At 32.1% G+C, this 17,243-nt stretch overlaps 1 protein-coding gene across 6 annotated transcripts in view; it reads right to left on the bottom strand.

Moving 5' to 3' along the window:
- Nucleotides 1–17,243, bottom strand: part of CSMD3 (CUB and Sushi multiple domains 3) — a 1,090,811-nt gene that overhangs the window by 75,618 nt on the left and 997,950 nt on the right. For all 6 annotated transcript variants that reach the window (XM_074316364.1, XM_074316366.1, XM_074316365.1 and 3 more), the window contains 5 exons: nt 17,022–17,168; nt 14,179–14,367; nt 9,655–9,840; nt 8,842–9,036; nt 2,963–3,136 (listed from right to left, as the gene is read on the bottom strand). In XM_074316364.1, the coding sequence (XP_074172465.1) occupies nt 2,963–3,136; nt 8,842–9,036; nt 9,655–9,840; nt 14,179–14,367; nt 17,022–17,168 (891 nt within the window). The remainder of the gene's footprint in view (nt 1–2,962; nt 3,137–8,841; nt 9,037–9,654; nt 9,841–14,178; nt 14,368–17,021; nt 17,169–17,243) is intronic.

Here is a 17,243-nt window from a genome sequence, read left to right as displayed (position 1 = left end):
GAAGAGCAAAATAAAGAGGAGAAAATAAAGTTAAAGTAGATGGGAAGACATTAAAAACAGTTTAAGAAATGAAGAAAATAGAAAATAGAAAAACTATAGAGAACATTATCTAAGCTACATATTCTTTCTTTAAAATCAGCAACAAAGTTGTTAAACTCCTACTAGCTAATTCTATCAACACAAGAGAACAAAATTACCAATAACAGGAATGAATAAAGTGATAGCATTACAAGCTTAAAGAAATTATAATAAAAGTATAAGGAAATGTGAAGAATAACTTTATGCCAATACTTTTAACAGTTTCGAATAAAAAGAATAGTGAAGATATGGAAGCAATCTAAGTACTCATCTATAGATAAATGGATAAAGAAGAGGTGGTACATATATACAATGAAATATTTATTATTCACAATAAATAAGAATGAAATCTTACCACGTGAGACAACATGGATGGACCTAGAGGGTATTATGCTAAGTGAAATAAGTCAGATTGAGAAAGACAAATACCATATGATCTCACTTATATGTGGATTTTAGAGGACAACAGAAATGAATACACAAAAAGGAAACAGACTCACAGATGCTGGGAACAAGCTGATGATTGTGAGATGGGAGGGGGGCTGGAGGACAGGGTGAAAAAGGTGAAGGGATCAAGAAATACAAATTGGTAGTTACAAAATAGTAATGGAGATGTAAAGTACAGCATAGAGAATATTGTCAGTAATGTTGCAATAACTATGTATAGTGCCAGGTGGGTACTAGACTAGTCAGGGGGATCACTTCGTAAATTATATAAATATTTAACTACTATGCTGTACACCTGATACTAATATAAAATAATAATGGATATTAACTGTAACTGAAAAATTCAAAAGGAGGGAAGGTAAAGGGGGATAAGAGGTCCAAATTTCCAGGTATGAAACAAGTAGTTACAGAGATGTAAAGTACAGCACAGGGAATATAATTAATAATATGGTGATAGTGTGGTATGGTGTCAGATGGTTTCTGGACTTAACATGGTGATCACTTCTTTAGGTATATAATATTGAATAATTATGGTATACACCCAAAAGTAATATAGCATTGTATGTTAGCTACATTTTAATAAAAATCATTTTAAAAAGAAGAAAAAGGCAAATTCTTTGAAAATCATATCATACAAGAAGGAACACAGTATTAAACAGAATACTTCAATAGTCCTTTATCTATTAAAATATTTGAAACCTTAAAACCCTTCCCACAAAAAAAAACAAAAAAACACTCAGACTCAAACGTTATCACTGGTAAATTCAATCAAACACTTTCACATGTGAGAAGAATGACTGGACTACATGAATTCAAAAGCTCATTCCAAGCATAAGATGTTAGTTAGGATTTGCTTGTTTGGCAACTGCACTTCCCTACTACCAGTACCAACATCCTTTAAAATTTATATCTGATGTCAACACTATGTCCTTAGTAATGGATGATGATGTTGTCTTCGCAGACTGAGAGGAAATGTTTGTTCATAAATATTCCTTTTATGCCTGACTCTTCAGAGAACTGACTCAGAATTCTAAATAGAATAAACCCCCCCTCTCTATACAATATTCAATAAAGAATACACGATAACAGTTTATCAGGGCATAGGGCCATAAAATACAATATTTTAGATTTAGTTTACATATACATTTTCAAATTTATGAGTGAACTAAGTAATCTGTCATTGAAATCAGCATAACCAAAATCAGTTTAAGAACTATTAGGAAACAGTTTGATTATTTAATCTTACATTAATATATATTTAATTATTTATTGTTTTCTTTTTATACACATTTACATGTATATGATCTTATAAAGAAACAACTGTTGTTAGGTTTCCAAGTATGCCTATTAACAAATATGTCTAACGGGGGGTGGGGGAGAATTTTACCGAAACCTCTAACTATACTTTTTAACTTTCAAATAATAATTGCATTACCATGAATATTTTCAAGTATATGAGCAAAACAATATGTATTTAACTTGTTAAAGTATAGACTTTTCTGCCATGCATCATATTTTTAAAAGTAAAATTTTAGAGAGAAAACATTGTACAAATGTTGCCATACCCTCTTCATAATAATCAACAATTTTTAAATTAATAAACAAAAAGATTACGTCTTGTTCCCAACAGACAAGCAAATAATTAGAACAATTTCCATTATACCTAATTCCACACTGGCTGTCAGGTCTTGATATCATTTTAGAGAAAAACAAGGCATATAAATTATACTCTTCTTGTAATGTTAAAGAAATTATTGAAATATTTGAAAAAAGAGATAAAGTATAAATCATAATGTTATTTTAATAATAAAAGAGGAGGTGAAGGAAGAAAAGGCTAGTGCGGTTTCTTTTAATGCAGTTTTTTATAATGAATTCAAAGAACCCTAAAGGGAAAAAATCCTATTAGCTCTAAAATCAAGTTTAAAAAATATATATTTAAAGTTTCAATGAAAAGTAATATTACACATGTTCAAAATCTTGTGAAATAAAAATGGAGAAAGATATTTAAATGTGGAAATTATTTTTCTTCTTTGGTCTTTAACCTTAAGAAAATAGGTGAAAGGAGAATTGACCATGGTTTACAATGAATTAACTGCTACACCAATTAATCCAGCTGAGCATGCAGACATATAATTATCAGCAATTAGTTTTCACCTTTTTATTTTCACCATGCTTGAAAGACATTGTCTCTCCTTAATGCCATAAGATTCTCATTTGGAATACTAGTTGATTAGCTTTAAGAGTAGTCTGTTTAATAGCTTTTCTACTATGAGACTTTTTTTTTTCCAGTTAAATAATATCAAGTTATTTCGAATCCTTACTTATGAATATCAGCTGTCACCTCATATTACGGAAAAAGGGCTGCCTTCCTTCCAGGGGGAGGGGAGGGAAGGAGGAATGGGGAAGAGGTTGGTTAAAATGACTTCAAAATCTGTACCTAGGCATCTGGTTTCAGATCCACTCCAAAGACCTGAAGAAAGGCATTCCCGTACAGCAGAGCCCACAAGCATGAATCCTGAATCACAGGTAAAAATGGCTGTGGAGCCATATGAAGTTTGAGTTCCAATCTTATTTCCATTTGGAGGTGTAGGTAGTTCTCCACAGGAAATAACTTCAAAACAATAAAAAAGTTAAAAACATAGTCAATATGCACTTGTAACAAAACCATGTTTTTAATGTTTTGAACTCCCTATGATTTGACATATTTACATTAAAACTGACATCTGTAAAATCTGTCTGAATGAGTGTGAAAATGTAGAGAAAATATATGACATAATTTAAAATGTATCCTCTTTAAGTTCCCATAAAACCTCTATGTTACAGTGACAAGTGATGAAGCTATTTTCTTTTGTTTCATTTATTTATTTTGTTCTTTAGATGCCACTTATAAGAGAAATCACATGATATTTGTCTTTCTGTCTGACTTACTACACTCAGCACAATACCCTCTAGGTTTATTCATGTTGTTGCAAATGGCAAGCTTTCATTCTATTTTTTCAAGGGTGAGTAACATCCCATTGTATATATTTGTACCACCTCGTCTTTATCCATTTTTGGATTCAGGGACACCCAGGTGGCCTTCATATTGTAGATACTGTAAATAATGCTGAAATGAGCATATGAAGGTACATGTTCCCTGATATAGCATTTTGGGTTTCTTTGGATAAATACCCAGAAGTGGGATTACTGGGTCCTTCTTTGTCTCTGTTATAGCCTTTATTTTAAAGTTTTATTTATTTATTTATTTATTTATTTATTTATTTATTGGTCTGGTATAAGTATTGCTACTCCAGATTAGCTGTTTTTGTTTTTGTTTTTTTCCATGTTTATGAAATATCTTTTTCCATCCCTTTACTTTTAGTCTGTGTGTTTTTCAATTTGAAGTAGGCCGCATATGTAAGGGTTCTGTTTTCTTATCCATTCAGCCCTATGTATTTGGACTGGAACATATAACCTACTTAAATTTAAAGTAATTGTTAACAGATATATAGGTATTGCCATTTTATTATTCTTACTTTGTATCTTTTTTTTTTTTTTTTTTTTTTAACTTAAATAAGTCCCTCTAGCATTCCTTGTTATACTGGTTTGGTGGTGATGAACTCCTTTAGCTTTATCTTGTCTGGAAAGCTCTTTATCTGTCTTTCAATTTTAAATGATAGCTTTGCTGGGTAGAATAATCTTGGTTATAGATCTTTGCTTTTTATCACTTTGAATATTTTGTGCCACTCCATTTTGGCCTGCAAAGTTTCTGTTGAGAAATCAGCTGACAGTCTTATGAGAGCTACCTTTTAGTTAATTAACTATTTTTCTCTTGCTGCTTTTAAGATTCTCTCTTTGTCTTTAACTTTTGACATTTTAATTATGATATGTCTTGATGTGGGCCTCTTTAGGTTCATCTTGTTTGGGACACTCTGTGCTTCCTGGGCTTGGATATCCATTTCTTTCACCAGATTAGGGAAGTTTTCCATCATTATTTCTTCAAATAGGTTTTCAATTCTCTTCTTCTTCTGGTACCTCTATAATGCAAATGTTGGTATGCTTGATATTGTCCCAGAGGCCCCTTAAACTATCCTCATATTTTTGGATTCCCTTTTCTCAATGTTGTTCTGATTGGGTGTTTTCTGCTACCTTATCTTCTAAACTGATGATTCAATTTTCTGCTTCATCTAATCTACTGTTGATTCTCTCTAATGTATTCTTCATTTCAGTTATTCTATTCTTTGTTTATGACTGGTTCTTTTTTATGTTCTGTCTCCATTTTTGTGTTTCTTAACTCTTTGTTCAAGTTCTCCCTGAGATCACTGAGCATCCTTATAACCAGTGTTTTTCAAGTTGTCATCTGATAGATTGCTTGTCTCCATTTTTAATTCTTTTTCTGGAGCTTTGTTCTGTTCTCTTATTTGTGACATATTTCTTTGTCTACCCATTTTGGCTGCCTCCCTGTATTTGTTTCTATGATTCAGGTAGGGCTCCTATATCTCACTGACTTAGTAGAGTGGCTTTATGAAGTAAGTGTACTGTGGAGCTCAGTGGTGCAGTCTCTCTGTCACCAGAGCTGGGTGTGCCAGGTGTGTCCCTTTTGTGGGTTGTGTGTCCCTTGTGTTGTAGTTGAGCCCTGGTTGCTGTTTGCACATAAGTAGAAGGGATTGCCCCTCTGGCTGATTGGTTGTGAGCAGTGGCTGTGAATACAGTGGAGGAGCTGTGGTGCAGAGGCAGACTATACAGAGCAGGATGCACTTTAGCAGGGCTCTGGTGCCTGCCCAATCTTCCCATTGGATATGTCATCCTTGCAGGCAGCGGGATGATTCTCCTATAGGGTCTGAAGCTTACTACTGGGCATGCCAGCCCTGTGGCTTCCTAGGAGGGGACCAACTGCAGGTCAAATTTATCTGCAGTATGTGCTCTGCCTAGGGCCACCTGGCATGAGCCACAAAGCAATCCATAAATAGCCACCACTTGTGCAGCACTTGGAGGTGCCTTAAGAGATCAAGCTAAAACTAAGGCCATCTGCTGCTAGTGCCTGGGTTAGGGCTGCTCACCCAGAGGTAAGGGACATACCAAAGCCAGATGATGCTTTTCTGAGTTCTGTGAACCTCAAGAGATTTTAGGAAAGTCTGTAGCATGAACCAAGGCAGGCAATTTGTACAGAAAAGCTACTGGAGGAGGCTTGGATGAGCCCAAACGTTCGGTGGGCAGGGTCACATAATCACCAGGGTGGGTTGGATAAATGGTGTTATTAGCCAAGTTGATGGAGACTCAGGTATGGCAGCTGCCTGTTAATGCTCACCTGGAGAGGGAGGGCTCAACAAAGAAACAATGGCTTCCAGCAGTTCTATTGTCAGGAAGAAATCTGCCCCTTCAGCCTTTTCCTGAAGCCAGACAACTCAGTTCCTCCCTTTATTTCCTTGGCACCCTTTGAGCTGCTGCCCCATCACTGGAACTCAGAGTGAGTGAGTCCGTGTGTGGGCCCTTTAAGAGGATCACCTGGGACTCTAGGAGTCCTCTGTCTCACTGAGTCACAATCTCCACTGGTTTTCACAACCAGAAGTTGTGGAGATTTATCTCCAAAGCACTAAAATCCTGGGCTGCAGACCCTGGTGTGAGGCTGGCAACCCTCACTTCTCCGTGAGGGACCTCCACAGCTGAGATATTCCTCCCAATTTTTAATGGCCCCACGCGGTGTGTGACTAGCCTATTTCGTGTTTCAACCCCTCCTATCAGTATCCAGGTGGCTTTTTCTGTATGTCTTTAATTGTAGGGCTTTGGTTCAGTTGTATTTAAGATGATTCTCAGTGATGGTTGTTCTATAGTTTAGTTGTAATTTTGAAACGTGGTCATGAGAGGAGGCAGGCACAGCATTTACCTGCTCTGCTATCTTGACCAGAAAGTTTGTGAAGCTATTTTCTTTGTGTCTTTTGTTTATGCAATCTGATCACTCAGCAGGTTGTAGTGAAAAATAGAAAAACACAGAATTGAAGGGCAAATATCTCATTAGTCCAAAATCTTTCTCTGACTTATTAAGAGACATTGGACAATGCCTTTGACCTACCTGAACCAAAGTTTCCTCATTATCTAAAACAATGCTAAGATAGTAATTATAATTATTTTTGTTGAGGGCCCTACAGTTTATAAAGAGCTTTACATGTAAAATGCCGTTTGATTCTTACAAGAACCATTAGATATAATTATATTTCACATTTTATTTGTAGGTTTCAAAAAATGAAAAAGAGAGATTAACAGACTTGTTAAAAATTCAGAACACAGCTCTTATGGATTTATATTTAAAGACTAAAAATAAAATATTGTTATAGAATAAAAATAATAGCAGATTATGTTGATTGAGTCTTTATTTTGTACCAGACACCATTACTAGTGCTTTCACTTATGTAATTCTCAAAACAACACTATGAGGTAGGTATAGTCATTATCTGAGTTTTATACACTAGGATATCATCACATAGAAGTTAAGTAACTTTAATAAAGCTACACAGTCTGCAAATAGCTAAGCCAAAATTTAAACCCAGCAGTCTAAGCCCAGAATCCAATCCTTAACCACCAGCCCATGATGCTTTATTGTGGCTCCAGCTCCAGCTTTCAGCTCTAGACTTTAGATTGTCATTAGATAGACAAATAGAAAATTTTCAAACTTTGTATAATTGTATATAAACTTTTAAATGTACTGATTGTTTCAAACTACTCCCCTAAATAATCCCTTGAGGTACATATAATATTTATTCATATTAACAACACTAATATTTACATTATTTTAATGTAAAACATGAATAAATGGAGGACCTGAAAAATTACTATTCTTTCCATTTTCTCAATGAACTGTGATTGAGTCCTCATTGGTCCTCATTCTTAGCTGTGGGCAAGAACCTGGTCTTATTTATCAATTAAACCCTTCTACATAATAGAGGATTGAGCACAAGGGAACCAGACAAACATTTGTTGAATATGTGAATAATGTTTCTGTTATAGATAATGTTTCCTAGCTCCTTGAAATATCTCTATCCTATACACCATTAATATATATATATATATCTATATATATAGATATATATATATATAGATATATATATATAGATATATATATATATATGAAGAATAATAAGGCTGAAGGCAGAAGAAAGTCCTGGGACAAATCTCAAAGAAATAGGGCAAAATTTTACCAAAGAGATCTATGTTTTTAGAATATCAAATATAATTTAGATATACATTTTGAGATTTTTAATTCATTGATATAATTATCTTATAAAATGGGTAACCTCAAAACCCTATGCTTAAATTGAGATTAAGAAAATAAATTGCAAAATAGACTATTAATAGAATAGTAGATACCTGTGTACTTATTACACATACAAAGCTGTCTGCCCTATTAAACTTTTTATTCATCATTAGACTTCTTTTTCCTTTTTTGGCTTTTTTATAAATTATCACCGTCTGTGCCATAAATGCCAGAGTTGCATTGGACACAAAATAAAGGATGAATTTTCAGCCTACCACATTTCCTGGCACAAAGTAAATAATAAATGTAGTGAAGGAAGTTCAAAGAAAGTTTAATATATTTCATCTGAATATCCTATGTACAATTAGTGTATCTACTTAGACATTGGACATTTATATTGCAATGTAAGAATACATGGGAATAGAATGACTTAATATGTTCTATTTTATTCAGTAAATATTTAATAAGCTACTGCTGTGAATCAGATTCTAGCTGATATTTTCAACACATCACACCATTAAATCTTTATAACAACAACTGATAGGCATTGCAGTAATTTTCTAGTTTAAGAAATTTGGATTTAAATGAATAAACATTGTATAAAATAGTGATTAAAGCCAGAGGCTGTAGTCAGACTGCATGAGTTGAATCCCATTTCTCTACCATTTATAGGCTCTGTGACTTTTGCAAAATGATTAAATCTGGGATAAGTTTCCATTTTGATAAAATTAATAATATCAACTAATTTACAGGATTGGAACTAAGGAATAAATAAAGTAATGCATGAAAAGGGCTAAAAGCAGTGCTTGGTTGGTTATAAGTATGCAATTAATATTATCTAGTTGTTATAGTAAACGATAGATTTAGAATTCAAACATAGGATTTCTGAATCCAAAGCCTATTCTTTTTACATAAGCATTTACTAATTTAAAAAAGAAAATGGAAATTTTTAAAGTGTAATCAGAATAAATTACTGTTGACATAACATTATCTCATTATTGCTATAGTGTATTTGTTAAAGGAAATGGTCAGGCAATTCAATCACCAAAGATAGCCTATGAAATAAGTTTAGCAGAGCGTATACTTACTTTGGCAATATGGTCTTTCATTTCTCCAACTCCATGTACCATTAGGAAGGCATTCAATAGAAGCAGGACCTAACCCATGATAACCAGGGTCACAGCTGAAAACTACCTTGGTTTTATATTCATAGTGGGAGCCATTCACAATTCGCCATCTTCCATGTTCCAAGGTAAAGGAGTTGATGCTTGGACATGTAACAACTATACAAAAACCAAAAACATAAATGCTAATAAGTCAGCCATGTCTATTCTATCTAATTTAAACCAACATTGTCCAATTCTTTTCCTACCAAATATTTTATCAGAATTATATCATCATTATATAATATTTTTTTTACCTTTTAAAGTAGTAATGGCAGAAATGGGAAATATTCTAAATGTAGGTAACCTAGAGAATACTGACAAAAATTGAAAGTTATGGATCATCTCAGCAGCATCATTAATACTTATAAAAATCACACCTGAATGTATTGAAATATAATTTTATTAATGTAAACTTTAAAAAAAAAATGTTCAAGAGTCTGTGCATTGAAACACGTGTGGATTGATAAATTACTTTTTACAAAATAAATGAAACTTTGTTATATAAAGTGAAGAGTCACTTCAATTTTTGGACATAAATATTCTGGAGTTTCCAAAATTAGTGCAAAGTCTTCCAATTATTTATAGTACCTGACAGCTAAATTAATTTTTATTTCCCTGTTAGACATCACACCTTAATTAAGGGATTAGTTCTAAAATTTAAAGAATATATAAAATTTCAGATCATACAAGATGCCAATAGAATTACAAGTGATAAAATTTCCTTAATACACATACCAACACAGCGAGGGGTCTTGTTATGATTGCTCCAAGTTCCATCTGATTGACATACAGCAGTGGTAAGTTCCTTAGATGATAATCTATATCCATCATGACAAAAATAGGTAACTCGGGTTCCTACCAAGTAGTCTGTTGTAAGTATTCCTCCATTTTTTGGAGCTTTAGGTATCCCACAGGAAATTGCTAGAATAAATACATGCAGATAAGAATCAAAGAAACAGTAAAATACTGAATTTATTAGATAGATCTCTTAAACTGTAAAGTATGTAACACTATTTGGAATTTTATTAATTTCTCTGAAACAATTTCAGAATACCTCCTAAAAACACTTTTCTGAACCATAACTTTTTGAATAATTTATTTCAAACTCTTAATTGAATGTGTTTTTTAATTGGTGAATCATCCATTAGTATGCTTTATTTTCCGTTTCTTACTTAGTTTCTTGTCAGCATGTGAATGGCTATCAGCATTTATATAGATTATATAAGAATGCAAGTTAGGTATATATGGAGTGTATCTAGTGCTGACCCATGACTGGACCACCACATAGCAAGCTTGGTCAATTCAACTTGATAGATAATTATTAAAAATTATAACGGTGATAGTAGCCAATACTCATCAGGACTTTGGCCAGGAATAAAACAAACAGATTTATTTTACCTGGAAGCTGGATATTGCTTTGTCTTAGGTCCAGCCAAACTCTATATGCTTGGACACCATCCATGGAATATCATATGCATGACATGTTTAATAAATGTAAAGCCAGGATTTATTGTCTTAAAACCTAGTTTGGATCTTCCTGCATTTCACTGATATGTCTTAGATGTCTTGGTTTTTATCTACAATAAATCTGATTTAGGTGAAAATTAGTTTTATCATAATGTGATAATTATAGTAAAATTTTATATTTAAATAGTTTATTGTATATAAGATATTTCCACATCTTATAAATTCAAAGGACTGCACAGAAATCCCCTAAGATCAACTGTTTTCCATCTTTGCTCTACAAGTACACAATTTGTATCTTCAAAAAGAAAAAAAGTAAGTGTTCAAAGAATGCATTTGCCAGCAAAGCCCTAAGTAAGATGATTTGTATATTTTATATTATAGTCAGTTATGTGTAAATATTTATACATATCTCTGAAGCAAAAAGATTAGTGTATTTGAATATGGGTGTAGCCCCAGAACAAGGTGGAGTTATCATACTGGTATGTGTACTGTATTACCTCTATAAAATCAGCAATTTCTGACTTCTGAAACATCTAGTCTTGTAAGTTTCACAAAGAAATTCTAGACTTGTAACTATATTATTCTTATATCAAAAGAAATAGAGAACAGAAAGATATGACATAAGTAAAGTATAGGTAAGATCCATGAATTTGAATGTTTACAAATGCTGTGTTCCCTTTACCAATTCCAATTTCAAGCTAAAATTGTTTCTACTTCTCTCAAAAACCTATCATTAAGGTGTTTAAATTTAACTAATCCATTTGAATTGACTATAAAGTGAAAATATCTTAGTGAAATCTATATTAAATCCTCAAAACTGAATGGGAGATTCCCTTCTGGAGAATAGTTTGATCTTCTGTAATTTGATAACCTGCAAATTATGAACAAATTTTGATCTTTTGTAATTTTGTAATCTGCAAATTATAACACTGGCAATAAATTACATAAGCAATCTCATATAATGATGTTATTATCCCTGCTATCTAATTACAGAACCTCTAAAATAGTGTTGTAAATGTAAATGGTTTCCTGATGTCTGTCTGTTAAAGAAATGTTTATATTTCCACTTATGACTTCTGGGAATTTCAAAACCAAAGATTGAAATTCCCAAAGATACTAACTGATCTTTTAAAAATTATACATTGTTGGATAAGTATATATTGAACTTAAATCAAAGTAAAAAAGGAACACAGGTTAAATAGTATAGGTTCCATATATGTGGTTAGTATAAAATGGCTATATTTTAGAACAACAACAATAAAAACAAAACAAAACAAAACAAAACAAAACAAAAAAAAACACTAAAATGATAGTACAACAGCTGTGCTTGTGGCTAGCTTACAATTGAACTTCTCAGCTATAAAAGGAAAATGAACTAACTTCAGAAGGACCATCATCACTCAGTGGTGTCAAAGAGGTTTCTGTACAGAACTCTCCAAAAAAGCACAAATTAAAAATGAGGCAGCGAATACAAAGTGACAGTTTCTGCAAACATTATATAATATTCATTGTGTAGTGAGATGGAAATGGTTCAATTCCTGAAGGAGGAGATGATCATGGTTTAATTTTTTGAGGGAAAAATCGAAGAATGATTATGATGTATAGATGAAATAAAAAAGCAAACCAAACACAAGTAGAGATAGTAGACTAAATTTTCTGTCTTTAACCATGCTCACATTGTGTACCCATAGATCAAGTAAATATATGTGAGGCTGTATGAGACTGAAGAGACAAGAACAATAAAAATGAAGAATGCAAAACAAATTTGAAGCAAAACAAAATTTGCATTGTATGAATTCCTCTTCCCAAAGACATTTAACAATTATATTTTAATTGTCTATGTCCAAACATAGATAGGTCACATACAACAAATATTTTTAGAAAATAATTACTCTTTAAAAAATTTTTAGTGATAATAAAAGATCAATTTTGGAAATTTCTCCTTGAATTATAAATATTTATCACTTTACTATGCAAATATCATCTTTTTAAACTGCATTTCAATATACCTATTCTAATTGTATAATGATTTTAAATCAAGAACAATGAAAAAACATAATTCCGTATATAAATGTCATATTATATACCAAAAAAATCAATGAAATTATAGAGCTGACTCAACAAAGCAATTTCAAACTTTCAGAAAGTTCAGGATTACATTTGAACCAAAAATTAATGATTTTTCCTAAAGGTTTATATATAAACTATTTAATATGTATAATAATCTTTAGCAAACCTTTAGGAAAAATAATTAATATATATGTATACACATATATAGTACATATAAAATATATATATATATAAATAATTCCTACATAACTAAATGTAATAGTTCAAAGTTTAGAGCATTTTAATGTTTACTTAAAATATATATGATTTAGAGGTTCTTATATACATTTTAAATTCCTATCATTCTGAAATTATGAGATCAAAGATTCTTTCCCAAACCAGTGCTAGAAAAATTAGGTAACATTAAGAATTTGTAAATACTTCTGGTATTCAATTGGTCAAAGGAAAGCAGATGTTTTGATGGTTTATTGAAATATATTTATTCTACATGTAACCAGCGCCTTCAATGTTTGCAACCCTGTAAGGTTGTGACACTGCCCAGAATTCTAATAAGCCGTTCATGTTTCCTGAATCCACAGAAAAAGAAAACAATAATTCTTTGTTTTCTCATTTATTTATACATGCCTATGAGAGCTATCTTTTCATGACGTAGAAATTATAGTTTAGTAGGTAAAAGAAACCATTCTGGATGTCAGGTAATATTTATTCTATGCTCATTTTAACTTGCTGTTGTTTAATTTTAAATTTCAATTGATCTATTGTATACATTTTTTGTTTTATAAAAATTGCCTCCATTAAGTAGATTATAGATAAAACCTATTATTTATTAATTGAGAGTGTTTTGTACTTTTTTTTTTAATGTAGGGTTCATTGTTGTTATATACACCTCCACATTCTGGATAGAATAAATCAAATACAAAATTAAATTCCATATTGACAAAATAATGTAATATGTGAAATATTTGAAAAATTTTAAAGTCCAATGACATTTGATATTCTTGTGTAACTGATACAGAATATGCCTTTATGACCACACCTAGATAAGACACTCAACAACTTTTTAAAAACAAGACTTAGTCCAAAGCTCTACAATATGCCATTTGTCGATTAAGTAGATTGTCATTGAGTTTGCAATAGCAGGATAAATGCTCAGAGAGTGCCTTGATTTTTAACAAAATACAAACAAAAATGAAAGACATATCTTTGTTGAGTCAGCTAAACAGTGAAATAATCATGTGGTGGTTAGCTACATTTTGTTCTTTTAAACTCGTTGCTCTGAGAGCACATTTTTGCATAATCAGAGTGAAAGCCTTCAGGGAACTTGCCCACCTCTTATCCTCTCTATTCTTTTTGCAGACTCCACACTAATACAATACCCAGCTCTGGGGCAATCATTGTATGACAATGAAGTAACTAAAGTTGTGGATGTATGAATAGAGTATGTATATAAGTTGATAGAGTAAAGGCATAGATCACATAACAACAAATGAAGAATTTAAAACAATGTGTCTCATTCTCCACAAATTTATCACTGTGTGTGTGTGTGTGTGTGTGTGTGTGTGTGTGTGTGTGTGTTTAAGCCTTATTTTCATGAGCGGTGTCTATAATATGATTGTGAATTTTGTTTATATTTTGGGAAATTTCAGTGATCCCAATGAAAAATTTTAAAAGGGTTAATCTTTTCTTAATGTTTTTATCAGTTTTTTGAATGATATACTTTACCTTGACAAGCAGGGACTGGAGCATCCCATGCATGATACCCATAGGAAGACTTTCTGCACACAGCACTGCTTTTACCAACAAGTCGGAATCCTCGATCACAGGCCCAGCGGACCACGCTATTAAGTTGTCCACCTGTCTGACTGATGATGTATCCATGAGGTGGGGATTCTGGGGTGCTACAGTAGAAAGCTTTAAAAAAAAAAATAGTCACTGCATAATTAACGAATCAGCAGTTCTTTATATCCCAGAGTGATAAAAACCTATGAGTGAACATCAATACTTAAAAATAGGCCATCTATGTGAATTTTACTTCATCTGAACATCATATTATTTTATATCTTCTTGACAATATATCGACATGACTTTTATGAGACATATCAATCTCTGGGCTTTTTTCTTCTAATTCTTATCAGCACCAAAGATATCTTCTGAATTGAAATATATCATATTTTCTTAACACTCTGGAGGTTCAAAAGCCTTACAAATATTTCAGAGAGTTTGGAAGCTGTACTTCCTGTCATTTGAAGGGCCTAAATGCCAAAGCCTTGGTAGGAATATTTAGAGCATATTGTTTACATGTCACTTTGAAGTTCTCTCCAGACAACTATATATTATCATATTAGATCATGCATTTAATTTTGGTTGATGTCTCCAAAGGATCCCTCACATTCCATAATCCTCTTTCCCAATTTATTAAAGTTTTGATGCTGTCAAGAATGCTTACATGTGGTGATAAAAAATGCCAATAAAATAAAATTTTTTCATCTCCTGAAGTCTGAAATGTCAAAGATAATGTCAAATAGCATTTTCATATATATGTACTTTTGAGACTATTCAGCCTGGCAGGATCCATTACCCTTTGAAACTTCAATGTATTCTTTTGAGAAAAATGAGACTTTAGGGGTAAATAGTAGGAAATAGCTTGGACTTAAAATATATAAGTCATAACCTGTCGTTTCTAAAGGAAAAATATATATTCAATATGTCAAGCTGTTCTTGGGGCTAAAAGTGGTGTTTTCACTATATTTATATCCAAATTTGTCATGAAAATCAACATAAGGCTCTGGTTTATAATATAGTCAATCTAATGATTATGATGGCTTGATTTGAATGGTGCACCTTTAGTTATTATGATCATTAAAAATGAAACTTAATGTGTTGACTTTCAAATGCTGTCTTTGGGCACAATTTTAATAAAAATACATTTACACTATTCAGATAATAGAAACAGATTCAATTATGAAAAATCTGAAGTACTGAGGCATATATTAAAACTGGATAATATATTTTAATTTTTTTAAAAGAACTATGCATGCATTTTTTTTTAAGATTTTATTGGGGAAGGGGAACAGGACTTTATTGGGGAACAGTGTGTACTTCCAGGACTTTTTTTCCACGTCAAGTTGTTGTCCTTTCAGTCTTAGTTGTGGAGGGCGCAGCTCAGCTCCAGGTCCAGTTGCTGTTGTTAATTGTAGGGGGCGCAGCCCACCATCCCTTGAGGGAGTCGAACTGGCAACCTTGTGGTTGAGAGCCCACTGGCCCATGTAGAAATAGAACCAGCAGCCTTCAGAGTTAGGAGCACGGAGCTCCAACCACCTGAGCCACTGGGCCGGCCCCATATTTTAATTTTTTAGAGCATTTCTCTTTTTAGGGCCTAATCATATTTTTAAAATTGAATAGAAGTCTATTATAGGATAAAACTTGTATACATATTAGGAGTATAATATGATGTGACTGATGTTACTTCTAAAATGTAAAATACAAATTGTTAATAAATTAGAATCAAACTATCATACTATAGCTTTAAAATTAAAACAAATAGACAACCATTGTTTTATTTGTACATTATGTGTTTATGTAAATTTATCTGTATGAGCGAAATCTGAGCGTATACTTTTAGAACTGATATTAAAAGGTTATTTAAATCTATGCCTAGAATTGTTGTGTCAGGATTGTTTATAAAATATGTATGAAAGTAATTTTCAGTTGAATGATTAGCAATGACCTGTGGTTTGGGAAGACATGATCTAAACACTGCACAGAAAGAGATGGCTGATTGGTTCTGAAGTATTATGTTACTGAGCCACATACACATGGCATCTGACATAAACTAGGATAGCAATAATAAAAGGAATATAACCTTCACATATGGGAAACTATTTATGTACACTTTCTCAACAAGAAAATTATTGACTCAACATCAGTAGACCTCATAAACAGAAAGACATAGAAAATGCTATTTCATTTTGATATTAAAATTATTTTCAGCCCGTATCTTTCTAAATATTACTCAATGAAAATCAGTAGTGACAAAACAATTATTTTTTTTTACATTTAAATGATGTATTCATCATTCTCTCTTTAAATATTTAATATAGTTAGCAAGTATCACAAATAGATGAATAATAATGAAAACAAAAATTTTAACCATTGTATGTTTATCTTTTGTTTAAACCTGTCATTTAAAGGAGTTATTAAATAGATCAGATATACACAATTGAGCACCACTATCAATTTTGTGAAAGTTCAAAGGAAACAAATCAATTGGGGGGGAAAATACATTAAAAATGTAAGTTTACTTGATAATGAACTTACTTAAGTTATTAATATTATAAGTGCTTTTAATCTTTTCAAAAATCATATGACCAAGTTGTAGAATTATTATCATTACAATGAGGAAACTGAGACAGAGAGAGGTCCCATAAATTGCTTAAGAAACATCAGTGAAGGAACTATGATTTAAACTCCTGTCTAATTGAAGAGTGTCTATGTTTGTGCTCTTTAAAAACAACCACACTGAGGATGCAGATGAGATCTGTACTAAAGTCATAAGTATCACATACCTATATATCTTATCCGGAAGCCTTTTTTGTTATTGCCATGATCTGCTGACCATTGAAGAAAAACTTCATGACCATTGCTTGTTATATTAAAAGCAGATGTATAATCTCCACTGAGGGAAATAAGCACTGGACTCTGAATATTTGGTCCTTCAGAAAGAAAATAATACAATTTAGATACACCTGAACAATTATGTTCCAATTTACTTTTAGTATTTTATATCA

This window comes from Rhinolophus sinicus, linkage group LG12 (genome assembly GCF_036562045.2).
Source record: "Rhinolophus sinicus isolate RSC01 linkage group LG12, ASM3656204v1, whole genome shotgun sequence".
NCBI lineage: Eukaryota > Metazoa > Chordata > Mammalia > Chiroptera > Rhinolophidae > Rhinolophus > Rhinolophus sinicus.
This window is presented reverse-complemented; position numbering and strand designations above follow the sequence as displayed.